Raw genomic sequence first — 23,225 nt, forward strand, 5'->3', positions numbered from 1 at the left:
GGCACTTTTTGAAGGAACACAACTGCCCTCAGGCAAAGCCTGAGTCTAGAACTCAAGGTTTTTTGACTGTTAGCCTAAAAATAAAACATTAGAAGAAGCAGAAACTGTTGATTGCTTACTTGGCCATGTTTAAAATGTTATAGCCAAGTGGGGGTTGGGAATTAGACATCTTTTTTTTTTCCCTTCCTCAAAACCATTTTTAGTTTCCTGGTGTTTCCAGCTTGCTGTGTATCCTGTAGCTGCTCTAGACCGGGATCCTTCAAGACTGTGTTACTACAAGGCCACCCTACGTGGCCACCCCCCTCCCCAGGGTGCCCCTCTTGCTTCCAGGCACTTGGCAGCCATTGCTGTTAAGTGCTTTTCTCCTGGCCTCCTGGCCCACCAGAGTTGTACTAGAGGAAACCCTCTCTGTGAGGCCTGCCCCTGGAGCCGGCCTCCCGGGTCGCCCCCATTCAACACAAGTTTAGCAGATCTCCCTCCATTTCATCCTCGCTTTCCCTCCCAGAGGTCACTGCTCAGAGCTGTACCTGCTGCCTTCATTTTCTTCTGTCCTCTGGTATTAATTGACTGCCTTCAACTCCGTAGCCAGCCTCATTGGTTTTTCCTTTCATCTTGTTCGTTGATTCCCCAGCCTGTCAGGCTTCAGCACTCACAGGCACCCTTCCTCCCTCCCTTTTTCCTACTGTTGGTTGAGCTCTGCAGCCCAGCCATAGCGTGTGTGTGTGTGTGTGTGTGTGTGTGTGTGTGTGTGTGTGTGATGTCTCTGGAGCCCATTCCTTTCCAGCACCTCCCTTAGGCCTTCATCCAGCCCTTCTGCAGTTGCAGTAATTTATGGACTACTCTCTGCATCCAGTCTTGTCTCTTTGCCAGTCCATTGTTTGCACGGGTGCCAGATGAATCTTCTTAAAACGCTGCGTTTTCGAAGTCAGTCTTTCCCTGGTTCTTCTCAGAAACATTGAAGTAGCTCCTTGTTCCCCTAGGAAAGTCCGAGCCTACTGTGGTCAGGTGCCTGCATTCCTTGGTGGCTTCTCTCCCTCCTCTGTTGTCCTCAGCCTGTCCACTTTGCTCAGTGCCTCCTGGATGAGCCTTGTTCCTCTTGGTCTCGGGGAGTGTTTAGCTCCTCCATGGAGCCTTGTCCGCCAGCCATTCTTTTCAGGTCTTTGCTGATGCTCACTGACTCTCCTGTTCATCTGACTCTTGATTCACTAAGCAAACATTACAAAAGATAGGCTGTTTTGTTCCTGTGAGGAATGGATTATAGAGGGGTAAGATGGCCGGTCCCCATGGCCAGGAAGCTTGCCTGTGTCATCTGGCTTCTGTGTGTGTCTGCTGGATTGGAAGTATAAAGGCAGAGGCCAGGCCTTACGTATTACATTTAAAAATTTTTTTAAATCACCAGCATGCATACACCCGGCAAGGTTCTGCACAGGCAGATAATAAATGCTATGAGAGCGGCTGGTAAGACTTATTGGAACTTCTTCTTTTATGTAACTATTTTGGCAGTTTCTATTAAATTCTGTATATTCCCACTTTAGGCTAGCATCAGTTACAGCATTAACATTTAGGTAGAAATCTATGAACATAAAGTCATCAGCGGAGTCATAAGACTTAATTAGATAAGGTTATTTAAGATAGTGATTTCTCATTAGACTGGCCCTGCCCACATTAGCTTTTCTGCTTTTTTTTCCCCCTTCAGTCTGCATGAAGAAATCAGTGATTTTTATGAATACATGTCTCCGAGACCGGAGGAAGAAAAGATGCGGATGGAGGTGGTGAACAGGATCGAGAGCGTGATTAAGGAGCTCTGGCCCAGCGCTGACGTGAGTATCTGTCTGGTTGCTGCGTGCTGAGGGCAACATCCCTGTCCGTAGCGGGGGAGGGCACGTGTTGGTGTCTCAGAGCCCACGTGCAGGCGTCTGTACACTTAGGGGCGATAGTCTTCTCTAGCCTTTAGAATTTCGGGCCTCCTGGCACCTGTTGGGATGAGCACTGGGTGTTGCATGGAAACCAATTTGACAATAAATTTCATATTAAAAAAAAAAAAAGAATTTTGGGCCTCCTAATTATTTGCAGTGAATCGGATGACTTAGTTAAAACTATTTCTTTGCAGTGCTGAAGAGCAAGACTAGAGGTAAACTATATTTAGGAAGCATTAGTACAAAGAGAAGACAGACAAGGCAGGCCTTTTTTTGTAGTAGCTGTGTTTTTGGATCTGATAGATCAAAATCCCATTACTGTTTTGTTCCAGCCTACCGTTGTAAGTGTTCATAGCTGAATGAAAATGTCACGTAGGAATCTCTTAGGTCATAAGAAGCTCGTTTTCTTAGGCTAATGCAGGCATCAGTCTGTTTTCCTATCTTGACACTCCTTCTTTCTTCTTTCTGGCCCCTCCTTGTCTCCCCGTGCAGACCCACCTAGTGAGTAGGACTCTTGCCCAGGATTTCCTCTTTGCTTATTTGTGGTTCTTGTTGAAACTAAATACTTTTTAGAGGTTTTTTTGAGGGCCTGTTCTACAGTTTTATTCATTCAAAGAAATTAGAATCTGTTACTCTGTGTTAAATGGCTTTTCTTTAGACTTTGTCTTGGGATGATAAAGGGGAAGCCAGGGAAGTTTCTTTTGTCCAGGTGGCAAAACAGAAAAGCTTTAAATGAGATACTGTAGGTAAAGGGAAGAGGAGAGGACACTAATATTTTATTGAGCAGCTTCTGTGTGTTCACAGTGATTCTCCTATGTGATCCAAATCAGTAGCTCTCAGCTGGGGGGTGAGTTTGCCACCCAGGGGTCACTTGCCGATGTTGGAGACATTTTTGATTATCATTGACTGGTGAGGTGCTCCTGGCATATAGTGAGTAGAGGCCAAGGCTGATACTAAACATCCTACAATGCACAGAACAGTCCCTCATGAAGTTATCTGCCCTGAATGTCAGTAGTGCTGAGGTTGAGAAACCCTGATTTAAATGAGTCTTCCTCCTTTAGAGGTGGGGGGTTTTAACCATATTTTTGTTTACAGGTGAGAAACATGTAGCTGTGATTAGGTTCCTGGGTGCGTCTCACCTCAGAGGCTGAGCTTTTGCACCATTCATCCTTTATTGCAATTACTCGCCTACACTGAATCTTCCACTCTTCTCCACGGTTGGGTTAGGATGTGTCTAGTTTTATGCCACAGCTTCTTGTTGGGATGACACTGCCTGGTGCTCTGCATGGAGCTGGCCTGCAGCTGAAGTAGTCTGACCCTAACTCAGTAACCCATGACAAGAGTCCTGCTTAGGGAATCAAAATTAAGGATTTGTCGAACATGTCTCTAGATTACAAGGGAGCATGAGTAACTTGAATATTACTTTTGAGAGTTTTCTGTTTCAGTCTGTACGTTTGTTCTTTTAACCTTATAAATTTAAACTATATTCCTAATGTCTGCCTATGAGATACAGTATTCCTGCTTCATGAAAGCATGGTGTTATTAAAAAGTGCCCTTGTAGTACCAAAAAATACCAATAGAGGGGAGCAAAAAACCAACCTTTCTCTAAAGCATGGTGGCTTTTCATCTGATAAATACCTTAATATGATAATTTTTTTCTATTTCAGGTCCAGATATTTGGAAGTTTTAAAACTGGCCTGTATTTACCTACTAGGTTAGTACATTTATGAAGCTTTCAGGATATCGTGCCCTTTTCTAGAATGTGTTCATTTTGGCTGTTGAATGTAGGCGAGTAGGAACAAAACAGATTTACAGAATGAAAATTCATTTTATCTGTATTTTATTTGAATTACCTTGGGGGTAGAACATCACTTCAGATGATCTTCTCAAACTGATATCTGTATCCTGTCAGATGTAAAGGGAACATGTAGCAAATGGAATCAGTTAACAATGAACTACCCTGCCTGTTCACTTCTGTAACGTAACCCACTAACACAGAGGTTGATGTAATATTCTGGCAAAACACCCGATTATACTGTAAAGCCGCATTTACTCTGGAATGGCCGGTCTGTCATTTCTTATTGCGAACTCCTACTATTAGATTTGTTCCCACATCCTGACCCAGAGCTTCTCTGAGGAAGGTCCCTTATTAATTTTAGTCTTCTTCAATCACGGCAGTCATGGCCCTGAAGTCTGGGGCAGGGCAGGACCTTTGGGGGATGATAAGGCTTCCCCAAAGTGTAAATACCTGTTTTCTACAAACTGAAATTTCATCATGTATTTGTTTTTGCTTTTGTTGTGGTAAGAACGCTTAATGTAAGATTTAACCTCCTAACAAAATTTTGAGTGTGCAGTACAGTATGATTTTAACTATAGGCATCCATCATGATTTTTTATTTGAGCTTGATTTGATCTACTTTACCCAAATTAAAAACAAAAAATGTGTTGATGTGGATGGATCCTCGCAATTTCTATTCTGCCCATTGCTGTCGTAGGCCTACAGAGGCCATAAAGTATTCAACTTTGAGTTCATGAATATTTTTCCTTATTTAGATTCTGACTTTCAGCAAAACCCTGTGTCACTCTAAAAAATTTAATTGAATTTTATGAATAGGCAGTATATTCACATAGTTCATATTGAAAAGGGCACAAAAAATTACAATGAAAAGTGTGGATCCCACCTCTGTCCCCTGCTCCTTGGTACCAGTTTCTTGCACATCCTTCCAGGAACATTTTGTACCTAGAAAAGGAAATGTGTGTATGTTTTCTTCCTTTTTTTACACAGATGGTAGCATCCTAGATAAACCATTTGCAACTTGCTTTTTACACTTAATAATCTAAATCAGAGTTAATTAGTTAATCTCATCCATGTAAGAACGTCTTAAGTTTTTTAGTCCCAGAAACCTTTATGAACAGGAAACGTTCACTGGTATTTTTTGAGGTTTTAACTTCTTTCAGAATCACCATTTCTTGAGGCCTGGCTTTTGTGAAACAACTAGGAGGAGGAGGTTGTTAAAGTCCCCACCCTCCACTTCTGCTCTAAAAAACTACGAACAACACATTTAGTCTTCATTGGGCAGTGTGAGAAATAGGTTTTAATTGCACTTTGAAGTCTGTAAGTAAGCCCGAATGCAAGTGAAAACAGGTACAGTTTCTTCTTCAAACAACTTTCGTGTGTGTGTTCTGTGTCCAGTGACATTGATCTTGTGGTATTTGGGAAGTGGGAGAACCTTCCCCTCTGGACCCTGGAAGAAGCTCTCCGGAAACATAAAGTTGCAGATGAGGATTCGGTCAAAGTTCTAGACAAAGCAACTGTAAGTTCTTCTAGCATTTCATCTTAAAATCTCTAGTTACTTATGCATGAAGCTTACAAAATTAAAATTTAGTTTTGGAGAGCATAGTTGGATTCTCAGTGAATGATTCTTTGGTTTCATTAATGATCACACTACCTTGTGTGAAACAGATGAAGTCGTTGTGGTTATATATTTCTTTAAAATATAGTACTCCATTTTATCATACATAATACTGTAGAGTTTTTAAATATAAGTGTATTTATATTTATTTATTTATTTTTTAAGTTTTTTTTTTAATGTTTATTTTTGAGACAGAGAGAGACAGAGCATGAACGGGAGAGGGTCAGAGAGAGGGAGACACAGAATCTGAAACAGGCTCCAGGCTCTGAGCTGACAGCACAGAGCCCGACGCGGGGCTCAAACTCACGGACCGTGAGATCATGACCTGAGCCGAAGCCGTCCGCTTAACGGACTGAGCCACCCAGGCACCCCTAAGTGTATTTATATTTAAGAAGTGTAAATAAAAATTTGGATATCTATTTAACATTTTATAGTCACACAGAGGATGTTGCTGTCCTCTCTTACTTTGTGTCCTTAAAAAATTCTTCATACAGCTGACCCTTGAACAACATGGGGGTTAGGGGACCCAACTCCCCACACTGGTAAAAATCCACATGTAACTTTGGACCCTCCAAAAATTTAACCGCTAAGAGCTTTCTGTTGACTGGATTACTGATAACATAAATAGTTGATTAGCACATATTTTGTATGTTATACATATCATATACTACTATATTCTTACAATAAAGTAAGCTAGAGGAAAGAAAATGTTAAGAAAATCATAAGGAAAATACAGTACAGTATTGTGTAAAATTGTGTAAAAGAGGAGCCATGCAGTTTAAACCTGTGTTGTTCAAGGGTCAGCTGTAATTGAAATTTTGTAGATGAAGCAACTCGATATTTTAACTCTTATCTAGAATGGCCATTAAAAAACTTTCATAGATGCTCATTATGGAAATAAATTTATCTATTTTAGAAGTTCGGAGTTTTGTATATTAAGTTTTCTTAGAACAAAACAGCTTATAAAAAGCTATTAATTTGAAAACCCAGTTCTGTACATAGAGTTTGCTGACCTGAGTTTTCTAATACACAGTGCAAATAGAGCCTTTTTTTAAATAAAATTAAAAAAAAAGTTTATTTATTTATTTTGGTGGAGGGGGGAGGGGCAGAGACAGAAGGAGAGAAACAGAATCCCAAGCAGGCTCCAAGCTTAGCATGGAGCCCAACATGTGGCTTGATCCCACCACCGCAAGACATGGCCTGAGCCGAAATCAAGAGTTGAAAGCTTAACTGACTGAGCCACCCAGGTGCCCCAAGCCTTTTTTTTTTTTTTAAGAGAATTTCTAATATCTTCTATAAACCATCCAGTGATTTTTTATTTGAGAATAATTCTCAGGTTTTAACTTCTCTTGGTAGGTTGTTTTATGGGCTGTTTGCAAAACTGACCAATAATACCAATAATTAACAGACTTAAGAGAGCAGACTTCTTATTAGGAACAATTTGCCGATACACCTGACATTAATCATAAGGACCGAGTTGGAAACTGTTGTCCAAAGTACAAAATGTTGAGAAAGGTCCAAAGTACAAAAGGTTGAGAAAGGTTTTTTGTTACCTGATTTCGAAATTCTCAACCAATAGAAATGATAATATACATTGTATGAGGCTCCGTGCTAAATATGTGAAGTATCTAGAAGACCAAGCAGACTGTGTAGTACGTAGTAATCAGAACACTCAAGAGTTTTTCTGTCCTTATGAGGAAGTCAAGACCTCAAGTCTGGTAACCTTTCCCATCCCCTGGTGTGTTATTTAACTTGGTCCACATATTTTAATTTTGCCTTTCTTCTCTTTTAGGTACCTATTATTAAATTGACAGATTCTTTTACTGAAGTGAAAGTTGATATCAGCTTTAATGTACAGAATGGCGTGCGAGCAGCTGACCTCATCAAAGACTTTACCAAGGTCAGAGAATGCATAGTGTTTACGCAGTGAAACTACTAGGAGTGGAGTTTTGCTTTGTGATTCTGTCGTGGTGTCCTGATATGCATTGTTAAACTATACTTATGTGTATTGCTGACAATTGCCTCTTTTCTGTGGGATGGTTTTACTTTCCTTGAATCTGCTTGTAATAATCAGTAATTTATAACGTGACTTAAGGTTAAGGGTTGGGAAAGCGTTTTGAAGAACTTCTCTGCTCTAGATCCTTCCTTTTAGGGAGACAAGGGCTGAAATCGTGCCAAACGGTTGATTCTTGTCATCTGCTTTAATCTCTTAAGAGTTTAGGTGAAGCACCTCCGTAGGCCCCCAAATCACCTGTAAGGTAGTTCCTGCAGGTTTCCTGGCTTTGTCTTGAAGTGATAGAATGTCTGTTTTCATTGGTTCTGTCAAGATGGGGTAGAATTTGTCAACATCTTCAAAGCATTCACGTGCTTAGACGTATCAGCCTTTTTCTCATTAAGCTAAAAATGTTAACTGCTTTGGTTTATGTAGAATGTCTTTTCTGTCCGTTCACAATACTTTTATCAACTCTACAGATTCACCTTTTTCTCCTCATGTAAGAAATAAATTTAACTACTTTGTCATGTTGTAAACATTATATTCTCATGTAAATGTGCAGAGTATAGAAAAGCAGAAAAAGAAAAATACTGTCCATAATCCCACTCTTTTTGGAGGTGTTGGGTGTATGTAAATTTTCTTTTTCCCAGAAAGGAAACCTTTTTAAAATTGAGAATAATGTGCATGATAGAAAATTTACCACTATCAAAGGAAAACGAAAAGCAAGTCACTTTATACCTTATATGCTTAGATCGGTTTCATGGGATTTGCCATCATCAACCTTTTTTTTTTTTTTTTAATTTTTTAAAAAACATTAAAAATGTTTATTTAAGAGAGAGAGCAAGAGGGAGTACGCGTGCTATTGGGGGAGGGGCAGAGAGAGAGGGAGACACAGAGTCTGAACCAGGCTCCAGGCTCCAGGCTCCAAGCTGTCAGCACAGAGCCTGACATGGGGCTTGAACTCACAAACTGTGAGATCATGACCTGAGCCGAAGTCAGACACTTAACTGACTGAGCCACCCAGGCACCCCAGTCATCCTCTTTTTTTGCTTGTTTATCCTCTTGAAATTTTTAGCAAAAGGAATAGCATGCTGTGTACACATTGTCTTATACTTAATGTATCAGCACAGAGAGGTTTCCTTCATTCTTTTCCTTGACGACACAATAGTCTTTTGTCAGCACATGTCATGCTTTGTGTAGCATTCCTCTAGTGATGTTTCTAGGGTTTTTTGCTATTGTAGAAAGTGCTTGAACATCCTTCCATACCTGCCATCTTTCTTTACACTTGTAAAATGTTTGTAGGAAGATTCTGGAAGTGGAATTTCACAGTCAAAGGATACATGCAGATCAAATTCTGTTGGAAATGTGCCTGATTGTTCTTTAAAGAGACTATTTATAACTTCAACCATAATGTTTAAAAATGATTATTTCTCGGGGCGCCTGGGTGGCTCAGTCGGTTAAGCGGCCGACTTCGGCTCAGGTCACGATCTCGCAGTCTGTGAGTTCGAGCCCCGCATCGGGCTCTGTGCTGATGGCTCAGAGCCTGGAGCCTGTTTCAGATTCTGTGTCTCCCTCTCTCTGACCCTCCCCCGTTCATGCTCTGTCTCTCTCTGTCTCAAAAATAAATAAACGTAAAAAAAATTAAAAAAAAAAAAATGATTATTTCTCCATAGATTTGTAGTTATTTCTCATGCTTGCCGACTTTGACATGATTTGCAAAAGTAGAGACTTTTTTCTTTTGGAAGCAGTACCAGTATGTGTTCAGAGTGTCGAGAACAAACTACAAGTCACTAGTAATTCTACCACTCCTCGGTAATGGCTGTTAAGACTTCTTTCTAGATGTTTGGGCCTGCTGTATTCCCCTCAGCGTCCTTAGCTAGGGCCTGGCTGGTGGAGAGCACTTAATGAGTATGTGCATGAGCGAAGGATGGACTCCCACTCTTCATGTTTGCCAGCTCAGGTGTCCTCACCATCTCTGTAAAGCGTGGTCACCTGCCCACATGGAAGGCGGCAGGCAGGACCCTGAGTGCCCCTGCTCCTGGGCTGTGCACCGTCCTCTGAAGGACCCTGGTCTGTTTGGTGGAGGGCCACCTAAGAAAAGTGATTCTTTAAAATCCCACTGATGTAGTACTTTACAAGTTGAGAATTGTTGTGTACTGTTGGTGTTAACCTGTTTACAAGTGAATTATCATATGGTAATGGCCATAGATCAGTGTCATCAAATATATATTGCTAGTGTTTCTGTCCCATAGTGAGTGCTTGGATGCCATTATTTCATCTACATGTTTTAGATCCTTCGTTGTGAGGAGAAAATCCTTAATTATTTATAGCTTACTTTTTTATAGCTTGCTCTTAAAATAGAAAATTAAGTGTGTTGGATATCTCCACTAAAGTCTGTTAATATAAGGACCCAGTTTATGCTCCTGTTGATGCTTAGCACGATTACTGATGTAGGAATTCACTGAAAATACACTTTTCTTTTTCAGAAATATCCTGTATTACCGTACTTGGTTTTAGTATTGAAACAATTCTTATTACAGAGGGACCTTAATGAAGTATTTACAGGTGGAATTGGTTCTTATAGTCTCTTTTTAATGGCAGTCAGTTTCCTTCAGGTAAGTTGTATGATTATATATCATGCCTCGTGTACACTAAAATAAAATTAATCCATCAGGAAATCATTTTGGAAAAAAATTTAAATCAAGCTCTAATTGGAATGCTTCCCTTAATTACTTATATGACTTTTCACTTTAAAGTGGGACTCTTTATAATTTTATAAATAACTATTTTTAAATCTCAGGAAATAATTTTTGGTTTGTTTTTAACCCCATATGTTCTAGTGGTTTTAAGAATTTTCACTGAAATTTTAACATGCATAGGTATGGCGTGCTTTTTGTAAGTGTAAGTGGTAGTATAAATGTCAAAAATAGTATCTTCTAAGCAACAAATCTTGGAAGTTTAGCTGGAATGGAGATCTGCTATCTGGGTGGAGTGATTTAGAAGTCTTAATGTTGTCTGTGAATGTGTTCATGAGCCGCAGTGCTGTCAACGGCCCGACTCCGCTCATGAGTCAGAATGATTCCCTGACGTTTTGGGCCAAGCCAGCCCTGTTAGCATCCTAGGGCAGCTGTGAAATTCAGCCTTGAATTTTGTAAATAAATTGTCCCCCACCAGTTCTGTACCAGTGGGGCTTTACTGTTGTCTGAAGCAGTACAGCCTGCCGTTACTCCAGTTCCCTGTTGGCTGCTAGCCTAACCAGAATTCTAATAGTATTGTTTTATAGAAGTGAGGATGTCTCTTATTTTACCCACCTTGATAATTGAGAGAAAATCCAATATAATTTCTTTTTTTTTTTTTTCCTGGTTTTAGTTACATCCCAGGGAAGATGCTTGCATCCCCAATACAAACTATGGTGTTCTTTTAATAGAATTTTTTGAATTATATGGACGACACTTCAATTATTTAAAGACTGGCATCCGGATAAAGGATGGTGGTTCGTATGTGGCCAAAGATGAAGTACAGAAAAATATGCTTGATGGCTACAGGCCATCGATGCTTTATATTGAAGATCCTTTACAACCAGGTATTGAAATTAGGTAAATTTGTGGGCATTCAAAGAAAGGGCATTGCCACTGTTGTACTTTAAACTCTTTTTAGAAGAGGGGCACCTGGCTGGCTTAGTAGGTGGAGCGTATGACTTGATCTTGGGGTCAGGAGTTCGAGCCCCATGTTGGGTGTAGGGATTACTTAAATAAATAAATAAATATTTTTTAAAAGCCCCACAACTCACTCTCTCTCTCTCTCTCTCTCTTTCTTTATAGGTTTTTTTTTTTTTAAACATTTATTACATTTATTCATTTTTGAGAGACAGAGACAGAGTGCAAACGGGGGAGGGGCAGAGAGAGAGAGGGGGACAGAATCCAAAGCAGCCTCCGGGCTCCAAGGCTGTCAGCACAGAGCCTGATGTGGGGCTTGAACTCACAAGCCGTGAGATCATGACCTGAGCTAAAGTCGGGTGCTTAACCGACTGAGCCACCCAGGCGCCCCTCCACAACTCTCTTTAGGTGAAAATAAAAGATTAACTTCTAATTGTACTCATTATTTTTCCTCAAAATATCTTGCAAGAAAACATGAAAACACAACACACACGCCAGAAAAACACGCTGCATACTCCCAGTGAGCTGGGAGTAGAGGCCATTTGGCCCTGAGAGGCAAAGGAGTATAGATACTAGCTGTTGGTTTGGGTGGCTTGTGCGCGTCTCCAGTTTGCAGGCCTTTTTCTTCTTTGTCGTGACCTTGTTGACCCTGATTTTAGCCCATTGTCAGTCAGGGCTTTGAGCGAGGTTCCTGAAACCCTAAGAGGCCATAAACATGGTAATACCGCTCAGAAATGATGAGCAGAAGGGTTCAAAGAGACTGTTTTCCTTTTGAGCCCCTTCTTTCCTCTTTTAATTTTGCACAGTCTCCCTGTGCCTTTTCCAGCTTCATGGTGGCTTGAAAGGGAACAGCAGATTCCTTCCTTGCTGTCATGGGGTTGTGTTTGTTTGCTTGTATCCTAGTTTTTCTGGGCAGTATTTTTTCTTGCTATCATTGTAGGATATTTAGATTCTGTATTACCAGACTTCAGTGGAGATGCTTTTAGTCGTTTGCTTCACTGTGTTAACTTTGAAAATGATTAAGGAAAGGGAGTTAAGAGAGTAGTCATCTAGGGGCCCTTCTCTGGCTTATTGTGCTATATTATAAACCTTAATAGTTCTGTGTGTTCATTCATGGAGGAAATGTTTATCAGGAAGCTTCTCTACGTAAAGGGCACAAAGATTTTCAGCAAGATGCTCCTTGCTTCAGGAGCTTATAATTTAGTGCTGGAGATATTTAGATAGCTAATAGAAACAAAAGACAGGGATGTCTCATTTAGCTTGGTTTCACTCTTAGGAGAGAGCAGGCAGTTAACTCCTTTGTTTGCATGACTGTATGTGAGATAGTCCCTGTGGGGCCAGAATACATTGAGGCAATTTATATGCCATAACGTACTTACTGCAGGATACACACATTGAGAGCCTGGGGAGTTGTGGGGATGGCCACCCGCCCTGCCCAGATTCTTTGTGCAACTGTATAAGGAAAGCAATTGCCTTTGCTCTTCTGGAAGAGGGCCTGTGCACATTTAGTTCTTATTAAGCACTGGTCACGCTTACTATCTTCTATATATGTTTCTTTTAAAGGTAATGATGTTGGAAGGAGTTCATATGGGGCCATGCAAGTGAAACAGGCCTTTGATTATGCCTATGTTGTTTTGAGTCATGCTGTATCACCAATAGCGAAATACTATCCCAACAATGAAACGGAGAGGTAAAGGCTTAACTAAAGACAGCCCTTTGGGTCAAAATTGGTTGTGGCTTCATATCTCCGAATTAACGTACTCTCTTTTTTCTTTAAACGCATGCAGCATATTAGGTAGAATAATTAGAGTAACGGACGAAGTTGCCACGTACAGAGATTGGATATCAAAACAGTGGGGCTTGCAGAATAGGCCTGAGCCTTCATGCAATGGTAAGAGTTTTTCATTGATTGATTGACCGAGCATTAGTGGCTCTTCTGTGTTGTGTGTGTTTAATGGGAAGAAACGTTTTCCAATCTTTTGCCACTCTTTCAGGAAATGGTGTTACCTTGATAGTAGATACTCAGCAGTTAGATAAATGTAATAATAATCTATCTGAAGAAAATGAAGCCCTTGGAAAATGTAGAAGTAAAACTTCGGAATCTCTTAGTAAACACTCTTCAAACTCTTCATCAGGTCCAGTGTCTTCCTCTTCTGCCACACAGTCCAGCTCTAGTGATGTCGTAAGTATGAGGGCGTGGCTTTTCTGAACCTATGCTTAGGAGTTCTGTTGGGGGGATAGCTGTCTAGAGGGCTAAACTTAATTCCTTTTCTTATTTATTACTGGGAAATTTTAATAACTTTATTGATTGTACATGTCCCCAACATTGGATTAAAATTTTGAAGCATACAGCAAAAGTGAGAGAATTTTAGGGAACATCCGTATACATCGCCATTAGACTCTGCCATTAACATGTTACGTACTTATCCCATAGCTAGCCATCCATCCATCCTTCTATCCACTAATTCATCTTATCCTTTGATACATTTCAAAGTAAACTACAGACATCGGTACACTTCCCCTAAAATGCTCTAGTGTGCTCATCACTGACCAGCATTCAGTATTTGGTTCGTTTTTTCTTTTGATACAAAATTGACGTACAAAGAAATCTAAATTGTGCATCAGTGAATGTTAACACTGTGTGCACATGTGTGACCCCAACTACAACAAAGTACAGCCTGTTACCATCATCCCAGAGAGGTCCTTCATGATGCTTTCCAGTCAGTCCCGAATTCCACCCCAGAGGTAACCACTCTTAAGATTTTCTAATACCACAGATTAGTTTGGCCTGTTCCAGAATTTCACATAAGTGGAATCATTATCATGTATACTCCTTTGTGTAGGGCTTCTTCCACTCAGTAATGTTTTTGAACTTCTTGATTGAATTTTTTTAAGTTGAGGTATAATTCACATAACATAAAGTTCACTATTTTAAAATACACAGTTCAGTGGTTTTCAGTATATTCAGTGTTGTGCAGCCATTGCCACTAAGTCCAGTATATTGCCATCGCTCCTGAAAGAAACCCATCAGCCACCTCTAACCATTCCTCCCTCCCCGAATCCCTCGGCAGCCCCACCTCTGCTTTCTGACTCTAACTTACAGTTATACCTACAGTTACTGTTCCTCATCAGGGTTAATTGTGAGTGTGCTTCCTTGAGATATAAAGTGGGCTTACCCATTATTTGAATTTTGACTTTATTAAGTCTGTGACATATAGAGTAATCTAACTGTGGAAGGGACATCATTTTATGTTGTTGGCGATGACCACGGATCATAATGGAATCATGAATCCTCATATGCACCATCTACCTGCGTGCCTTTTTCCTTCCTAGGGGAGAGTTCTAGAGGACGGAGCTGAGCTAGAGGTCACAGACACAGTGGGGCAGACACAAAGACAGCCTCAAGAGCGAGCTTTAGGGACTATGAGTGTGAAGGTGAAGGGTAGACCTGAGCAGAGAAGTAGCACAGTTGTGTCCCAGGCAGCCCAGAAACAGGTGGGGCTCAGCCCATCGTCTCCGGGAAGTTCTTAACCACGCGGGGTGTTCGGTTGGAGCGCTCACTGATTGTTTATCACAGACGCACAGAAATTGAGCCTTTTGAATCAGTCGTTTTGTATTTGGTTGAAGACGTTGAGTCCGGGACCTGGGGCCTTATCTTTGCCGTGCTCTTTGCACTGTACTGTGGTTCATTTCCTATCAGTGGAGGTGCAGATAAACTTGGACCTCTGTGAGCCCCTTCCAGGCTTATTAACAAGGTCAGGTCTAGACAATAGATTTAACAACGAACAGAAATCTTCTGATAAAATAAGCCACTTAAGATGTTTGGAGGGAAATTTGTGGAGACAACTCAAGCGGTTAATTTTGTCAATTTCTCAAGGTGCTTCCCTTAACTCCCAAATGGCTACATTTAGTCTAAAAGATGAATATCCGAATTACTAATACGTCACATAATAACTCATATGACTTATGTTAGGATTCTGATGCGACACCATGCAAAACCCCGAAACAGCTGCTCTGCCGTCCGTCCACTGGGAACCGGGTAGGGTCGCAGGATGTGTCCTTGGAATCATCCCAGGCGGTTGGGAAAATGCAGAGCACCCAGACCAGTAACACCTCCAACAGCACCAACAAATCTCAGGTGTGTGGAATTTGTGTGTTTTTAATTGTTCATATTCAATACAGACTATTTAGAATTTCTCAAGCGTGAATATATATACACATTGTGGATTTGAAGAAAACTCTAGGTTGGAAGAACAAACCTGTTTTGTTCTAAGAGGTTCCAAAGCACAATGCTTCCTGTAACAGGGTGTCCTGAAGATCATTATGAGACGCCACTGTAATGTAAACCTTTGTGGGCATTTAGCGACTGGTCCTCATAAGACGTCCCGGCCACCCCACCTTAGTACAGATTCAGCATTTAAACAATTGCACTGAGTTTTTAAAAGATTCAGTTGTACTTGAAGTAAGCCCACTATAAGCTTTTGCATGACCTCATGGCAATGTTGTGCACATCTGGGAGTAATATATCCTTCTTTTATATTTTCTTTTCTTTATGTTTAATGTTTATTTACCTTTTTGATATTAAAATAATTTTTTAATGTTTATTTATTTTTGAGAGAGAGAGAGAGAGAGAAAGAGAGCAAGCAGGGGAGGGGCAGAGAAACAGGGAGACACAGAATCAGAAGCAGGCTCCAGGCTCCGAGCTGTCAGCCTAGAGCCCGACGCGGGGCTCGAACCCATGGACTGCGAGATCATGACCTGAGCTGGAGTCAGACGCCCAACCGACTGAGCCACCCAGGCACCCTCACCTTTTTTATATTTTAATATTCAGTACCTAGTTCCTTGTGTTGAAATGATCAGATAGTGGGTCAGCTGTCGATGAACATCAGCTTTGACTTAGGCCACAGAGAATACTCTATTTTCAGTTTTGTAGTTGTCTAAAATTTTATTAATCATGAGTAAGGAATCAAAATGAGGAAAGAAGCCATTTCATACTGGGCTCTGACCCAAGGCCATCTCACCCTCTCTCAGTACGGTGGAGACCCTGGGGAAGGCCTCTTGGAGTAGAGATGGACTGTTACATTGGTCACCTCATGTCTGACTCCCAGAATCCACTTTACCTATACAGCCTTGGTCATGTGCACCAAACACACATCCATTTAGAAACAGCAATTAAGTGACAGGTGATAGCAGGATGTAAGATGACCATGACCTGACCGTGATCAGGGGGCCGTGATGACCCCTGACCTGGCAGCACACCTTTGTGTCTAAGAGCTTCTTCGGTAATGCTGTTTATTATGTGGTATATTGATGGATAGGTTCCTTGAGAAAAGTTTCACATTCCATGTACTCTGAAGAGGGAAGAGGGCAAGGCAAAGAAGGCAATGGTCTGTGTTTTCCAGTGTTTCCATTAAAAAAAAGAAACAAAAGTTTTAGAGCTCAGGAGAGTGAATCCCTGAAGTATCGTTTTTTGCCTGCAGGGTAACTTGGCATATTCCTCATTTGAAAGCTCCCTGAGTCAGGTCTTAGTGAGTGCTCCGCTGAATTCACAATACTGATGTCTCTTTGACCGCTTTCTTTCTCTGCAGCATGGATCAGCAAGGCTCTTTCGTTCTTCCAGCAAAGGCTTCCAAGGTACAACTCAAACAAGCCATGGTTCCTTGATGACAAACAAACAGCATCAAGGCAAATCAAATAATCAGTATTACCATGGCAAAAAGAGGAAACACAAGAGGGATGCTCCCCTCTCAGACCTTTGTAGATAGTCGGCGTTGTGCGATGGACTGTCTTCTGTGTGCAATGGTCTCATGCTCAGGACAGTTGGATAGGGACTCCTGGCGCTCGGGAGCCTTACACTGTTCAGACTTTGATTTAGCAACTGCGTTTTTTCCCAGCTCGCCACGGAATGGATCATGAAGACTGACAACTGCAAAAACAAAAAGCAAGCAAAAAAGGGGGAAAAAAAAAGGCTGCTCATTTGATAAGTCATATGCTACAACAGGGTCATTTTAAGATTTAAAGCTTGAATGTAAAATAAATATATTTCTCATTGGCTTTATGCAGAGTTATAGGGAATAATATTCAGTGTGGGTAGGGTGATAGGAACAAAAACCAATTTCAGAGGATGGGGTGGGGAAAGAAAACAAAAGTATCTTATAGGAAGTCCAGATTCCAAAGGGGAAAGTGATCTGTGCATGTTTTCTTTTTTTTTTTTTTAATATTTTTGCATATATTTACCATTTTATTGTGTGTATATATAGATGACCATATAGGAAATTGATATTTGTAATAGTGGATTTGTTAATACTTTTTACATAACATTACTGTTTAAATTGTAAACAGATTTTTCTCAGGATTAGTTTCAAAAATAATCTGAATTGTCATCTTAACATCCATATATAGGGAAGTGATTAGTTCTATTACTCAATTTGTTTTCCTCAGCATTGAAATGACTTACTCTAGAACCCTTGTGACCTGCTGCAAAAATTTTTCCTCTAAAGAAAAGGTTTATGGTGGCAAATGACGTTTTATTTTGTAAAAAAAAAAAAAAAAAAAAAAAGAAAAAAAGAAAAGAAAAAAGAAAAAAAGAAAGAAAGAAAAAAAGAAAAAAACGTACTATGTACTTTTGTGTAAACACTGAAAAGCTCTAGTCATCTCTAAGAATTAACTTGCAACTGTTTTCTATAGTGCTGTCGTCTTGGGCAATGGGCAATTACATGACTTTGTGTTTGTTTCCTTTGCAGTCTTGTTTTGTTTTGTTTTTCTTCCTAATAGGGGAAAAAAAAAAAAAAAAAAGGCCGCCCGCGTCTGGTCCCATTCCTGTTGCGGTGAAACCCCGAGTCCCACAGACTTTGCATGCTGGCTCCCAACCCTGTGTGCAGCGTGTGCTTGGTTCTCTCGTCTCTTCTTCTTTTCTAAATCCATGCTTAACTACTGTGGGAGAGAATAACTGTAAACAGCTTTAATTAAATCATACTTATAAAAAACTATTTTCTTATACTCCACTTTATGCTTTTGGTATTGTTGATCTTTAAAAATTAAATGGTCTTTGATAATGGATCTATTTTGTATTGCCTTATTAAGACCAAATACTTCTTGTCATCCCATTCTTTATCCTCTCCTTCCATGGAATTGTTATCTTTAATTAAAACTTTTTAAAACATTGGCTTGTTTCAATCATACTGTAAATTTTGGTTGTGGTCAGCTTTGAGCGCAAATGAGATGTATAATTCTGTTACCCATCACATGTTGAGTCTGAAACTCGGGAATGTTGAATATAATAGGATGTAAGTGACATTTCTGAAAATGCTCTCTTTCAATGTGAAGGCTCTTGTGTTTAGCATCAGTGTATGTGGCTCTGTTAATTACAGCCATTTGGGAAATGAGATTCTTTTATATATATACATATAAAGTACTATTGGCTTTTAGGAATTTCTTTTATATACATTTATGAAATACTGAAGACCAATCAGACCATTAATGGACACTTAGTGCAACTTTTTATAAAGAAAATAATGCTAAAGTAAGACCAAAACTGATGTTATCACTGAAATTGACAGTTTTCAATATGTTCGTATTTTAATTCACAATGGGAAAATGTGTTCCACAACTGGAAACTCATGATACTTGTGTAAATCGTGGAAAATTTTAAATGTGATGTTATTTTGACAATGTTTTAAATTTTAGAGTCACATTTTATTCTGATCAGAATTTTTATCAAGATGTTGAGCTTTTGTGTTTTGAAACTAGTTTGTCATAACATATTGTGCTTAATCACAGTATTTATTTTCTAGGACTATTGTGAATGTGTAGACTTATGTTTACTGCTAAGGGAACAATTATTTATAAAATGATATTAAATCCAGTATTAGCTGCCTATTTCAGACACTTAATACTTGCAGAGATCCATTGTTACATTTACCACACTGAAGTTTTGTTTTGTTTTGTTTTGTTTTGTTTTAAGAATCACCCTCATTGTTGAAAGTAAATGTACTCTTAGGGTGCAGATATTAGCGTTCCAATAAGCATGTGATTATATTAAGGTGGTGGTAGCGGGAAGATAATCTTGATTCCATTGGGAATCTTAGGTTTTCGTAAATTTATTGGGAAAATAGTTTTTCCTGTACTGCTGAAGTTTCTTTTTGGTAAACAGTATCTTTCTAAAAGAAAAAGCATGAAGGAGAAATTGAGGTGTGTACATATCCTCAAATGACCAGCATTGTATTCGTGAATACTGTGTATCTTGCAATGAACAGTGTGGAAGCTGTTCATTTTTCAATCTGAAGTAAAATACTTTCAAGAACTTTTAGTTTGCCTGCTCATTTGTTTTGTACATTTCATCTCTGTATTTGACTCCTGTCTTTTTTTCTCTTTTGAGTTTTAATACTTTCTATGAAGATTTTGTGAGTATATCAGAAATGTTTCATTTAAATATTACAGTCCATCCATACTCATGAGTCATAACCTTCCTTTGCTCGTACTTGTAGAGTGGGATTTCACCAATTCTGCCTCACTGTGGTGACATTTCTCGGGGAGTCATGTATGTGTGCCTGGTCGGTGTTGGAGCTCCTTGAAAAGTTCTGATAAACATTTCAGTACTGGTTTTCAGAAGTGTTGATGGGTCATAGACACGTCAGCATAAAACCTGAATGGTTATGTTTTGATGACAAAGGTAAATGCATTTTTTCCTGCAGTTTTGAGGTGTCCGCGAAGGAGCCTGGTTTTTAGCGTCTTTGTCTTGTTTGGAGATGTTGCATGTGGTTTTCAAATCTAGCTTTGCTCTCAGGATCTACTGGTTTTACATACAGTTGCCCTCCAGGCTTCAACAGCCTTTTTTTTTTTTTTTTTTTTTTTGTCCTATTTTGAGTGTGTTTTACTTTTACTTGCATTTTGAGCCTGTCATTAATACTTGGATTATTTGCTCTGGCTCCAGATATTCCTGGGTAAAGTCTTCACAGGGTAAAAACATGCATGCGAGGGAGAGCGTTACTAATAGTCTTTCTCCTCTGAAGTCTCGTACCTCCATGTGTTTTCTCGTTCCCTCCCCTGTGTCGTGGTTAGTGTGAGTTGTGTTTGTCTTAACCTATGGACTCGTGTTTGGGGTTTCCAGAGCTGTAGGCCTGCCAGGAGAGCGGATGGCCACGGTGAGCTGCAGGGCCCTCTTACTGCAATGTGTTCATTGCAAAGACGTCCCCACTGACTAGGATGTAGTTATCAAGGTTGCTCTGTAGAAGTCCCTAGAAATCACCATTATTGGGTATTATTGATAAGTTTTGTTGATTTTTTTTTTGTTCATAGTTACATTTCAATTTTATTTTAATGTGGATGTACAGTTCAAACTGATCAGTTCCTTTGATTATTACATGCTGTTGATCTCTTAGTGTTTCAGTCACTGACTAGGAATGTTGATAGGAGATTGGTTGCTTCTCAATTAACTTTTCAAGAACTAAGTGGTAACATATAAAAAAAAAGACATTCCTAATTTTCCTGTGATAAATATTGAAATGTTAAATTAATGATTAGAAGAGTTTATTCTTATCCATCAGTTCTTGCTCTCTGAGCTCATTTAACTGACTTCGGTTAGTGGAGAGTGACATTCTCATCAAGTATTTTGTGAGGAAAATATTCCATAAATGGCTCTATTGAACTTAATTGAGTAGGAAGTTATATTTAATAGTTACTCTTTATCCTAATTTTCATCAGTGACCTAATTCATCTAGTGACGTATTTAGAGAATGGTGCAGCATCACAGTGGGAACAAAGATGTGTAAAAGCAGTTCTTGGAAGTGATGTCTGTATCTTGCCTCAGCTTCTGAACCTCAAGACTCTATTTTATCAAAATATTTATGGGCGGAATGAACATTAAAAGAACAAATTTTAATACGCTACTTGATATTTAACATAACTGAGAAACTAGTCCGAGTTGACCGTGGAAGTTACTTGCGTGGCTCGGAAACTTGATGTGACCCAGAAGCCTTGTTCTTTACCGTCTTCTTGTGAGCTGTTTTAACTTTATGCCTTGAGCACTTTTTTTTTTTTTTTCATCAAAGATAATGACCTAAATATCTGTATAAATTGAATGTTGACAGAATTAAGCAGAAGAATTGCTTTATATAAACTCTGCGGATGTATTTGACATCCAGAATTAAATATTTACTTAAGGGCAGTTTTTCAGTTAATACACTGCTAATGTTTGTTTTACTCTTAGGCAGGGTTTTGATTTTAAGTATTTGGCCTTTACATTTTCTACTTAAGTGTATGCCCTATTAAGTGTAACCTAGTCCACAGTCTACTAGCCAGAAGGAGGGAACACCGTAGAAGAGACTGAACCAGACAGATGGAGATAGCACATCCCCTTTGGTGGTTATGAACTTGAGGAATCTCCAGGATTTGCTGAGAGAAATGTTAGCCGTATCGCTAAGAACAGACAATAACAGACAGTCTCTTAATTTGTGTATTTTCAGCGAAAGTGTTTGTTGGTATTTTCTTTATTTTTGCATTCTAACATAAGTCTCCGTGATTCTACACGGCCTTGACTCCTGGTCAAAGCAGCAGTTTCCATGTGGCCTGATTACAGGCCAGGTCTCCGCTAAGAAAACAGTCTGGATAAATTTGTTAGGAGTGTTGTTTTACCTTCAAGATGCTGTAATAATGAGAGCTTGTGAAGTCTCACAAGCTGGGCATTACCAGAATCATGTGGTGGGTGGGGAGGGGAGACAGAGGCCTAGGAGAAACTGTCGAAGCCAGTGACTTGGTGAAGCTGTCTCTCATGGATTAGTGACCTGTACCTTCCAAAGAGAATGAAATTATTTATTGGTTATCAGCCAGATTCTTTGAGTTGAAATTTATCTCCCCTTTCAACTTGGGTTCTGTGCAGTTCGTGGCTGTTGCCTAAATCATTTTGTGATTACCTTTTATATTTGGTTGCAGTCTGTCATAACCTGTCTCTTTGTCCCTAAACTGAAATCTCCAAAATGGAAGCTCCTGCTCTGGTTTTTACATATTTAAATTTTAAGGAGTCACTTTTTAAAAAAGAGTCTCTTGAAAGTCCTATAATCCTAAAATATTCCAAAGACTTATTACAAGAGTATCAAAGTGTTCACTGCACTCACCACTAAAAAGCACTGTCTTATCGCACAGTGTGGTGAAAGTATAGTTTCTGGATATAAAACGTGAAGGGCTATGGAGATAAACATCTTTTAGTGAAATATACATAGATGTATATATTTAGAAGTTTGGCCCGCCAGTGTTTGTTTTTAATAACCTTTTCGTTTATTTCCTCCCTTGATCAGCATTGCCTTCTGTGTTAAGAAATGTGGACTCCTGTGAGGTGCTGGAGGTTTGAGTCATCTTGAAAGCTTTCCACTCTTGTCTAGTTACCGCTGCAGAGGCACTAAGGAATTTACCAGAAAAAGAGATTTGATACAAATGGTTTATGAAATCTCGACATTTCCTGAGGTCATTATCGCTGGGCACCAGTTACCAATACTATGAATTGCACACCTGGAAGCTCGCTTTTTGCTTTTTTTTTTTTTTTTTTTTTTTAAAGCTCACGACGATTTCTTCAAAGACATCAATTGTTTGCCTCGAAAATTTTATAAATTGCATTTCTATGCACATCTGCCCCCAGTGCTTACCATTGGGCTTATTATTCATAATCTGCAATTCAATAAAGGCTTTGTGCTTTCATTTATCTTCAAAACCTCTGGTATGAGCCTTTATGTAAGACTTGAATGGCTATTAAAAAAATTATCTTGTAATTCTAAAGACGGCCCTGTTTAGACCAATGAGAGGTTCTTCTGTACATAGATAGCATTTCTGTGGGCTTCCAGCCTTTGTAATGCCAGTCATGGAGTGGGAGATGCTTTAAGATGCTGTTTTCTCTCCTGCACGGGTCTCCACAGCCACTGCAAGACTGAAGCCAACTCCCCACAGTCTGCTTGCTCCCAAATACCGCCCCATTTGTATCCTTTGCTTTGATGCAAGGGGTTATGCTTGCTGTACTAAGAAGTTGAGATACTTTAACGGTAGGTTTTGTGGAGCCACGAGTTACACAGACTAAAAATAGAATAATGAAAATGTTTGGTTCTCCAAAGAACAGAGAAAGAAGTGGGGTTAATAACCAAGTGTAACCAGAGCGTGTTTTCCCAAGGGGGGAGCGTCAGCCCTAGGACTTGGACTGACGGTGGTTGCCTGGAACCCAGCTGAGTGGTGGTGAAGAAAATCCTGGATAGTTTGCTTCCAGATC

At 39.7% G+C, this 23,225-nt stretch overlaps 1 protein-coding gene across 3 annotated transcripts in view; it reads left to right on the forward strand.

The window, feature by feature from the left end:
* TENT4B (terminal nucleotidyltransferase 4B) overlaps positions 1-22,744 on the forward strand; it is a 76,307-nt gene extending 53,563 nt beyond the window's left edge. Inside the window, exons 2-13 of one of the 3 annotated variants that reach the window (XM_019455989.2) lie at positions 1,697-1,820; positions 3,584-3,630; positions 5,110-5,230; positions 7,122-7,229; positions 9,809-9,937; positions 10,692-10,905; positions 12,542-12,668; positions 12,766-12,869; positions 12,973-13,160; positions 14,952-15,116; positions 16,567-16,612; positions 22,270-22,744. In XM_019455989.2, coding sequence (XP_019311534.2) covers positions 1,697-1,820; positions 3,584-3,630; positions 5,110-5,230; positions 7,122-7,229; positions 9,809-9,937; positions 10,692-10,905; positions 12,542-12,668; positions 12,766-12,869; positions 12,973-13,160; positions 14,952-15,116; positions 16,567-16,612; positions 22,270-22,322 — 1,426 coding nt within the window. In that variant the 3' untranslated portion in view covers positions 22,323-22,744. Of the gene's footprint in view, positions 1-1,696; positions 1,821-3,583; positions 3,631-5,109; positions 5,231-7,121; positions 7,230-9,808; positions 9,938-10,691; positions 10,906-12,541; positions 12,669-12,765; positions 12,870-12,972; positions 13,161-14,951; positions 15,117-16,566; positions 19,287-22,269 lie in introns of those variants that run through there. The other 2 variants (XM_019455990.2, XM_019455987.2) reach the window with 2 other exon arrangements.
* The last annotated feature ends 481 nt before the right edge of the window (positions 22,745-23,225 follow it).

Source organism: Panthera pardus, unplaced genomic scaffold (genome assembly GCF_024362965.1).
Source record: "Panthera pardus isolate Hobbes unplaced genomic scaffold, ASM2436296v1 HiC_scaffold_18, whole genome shotgun sequence".
NCBI classification, from domain to species: Eukaryota; Metazoa; Chordata; class Mammalia; order Carnivora; family Felidae; genus Panthera; species Panthera pardus.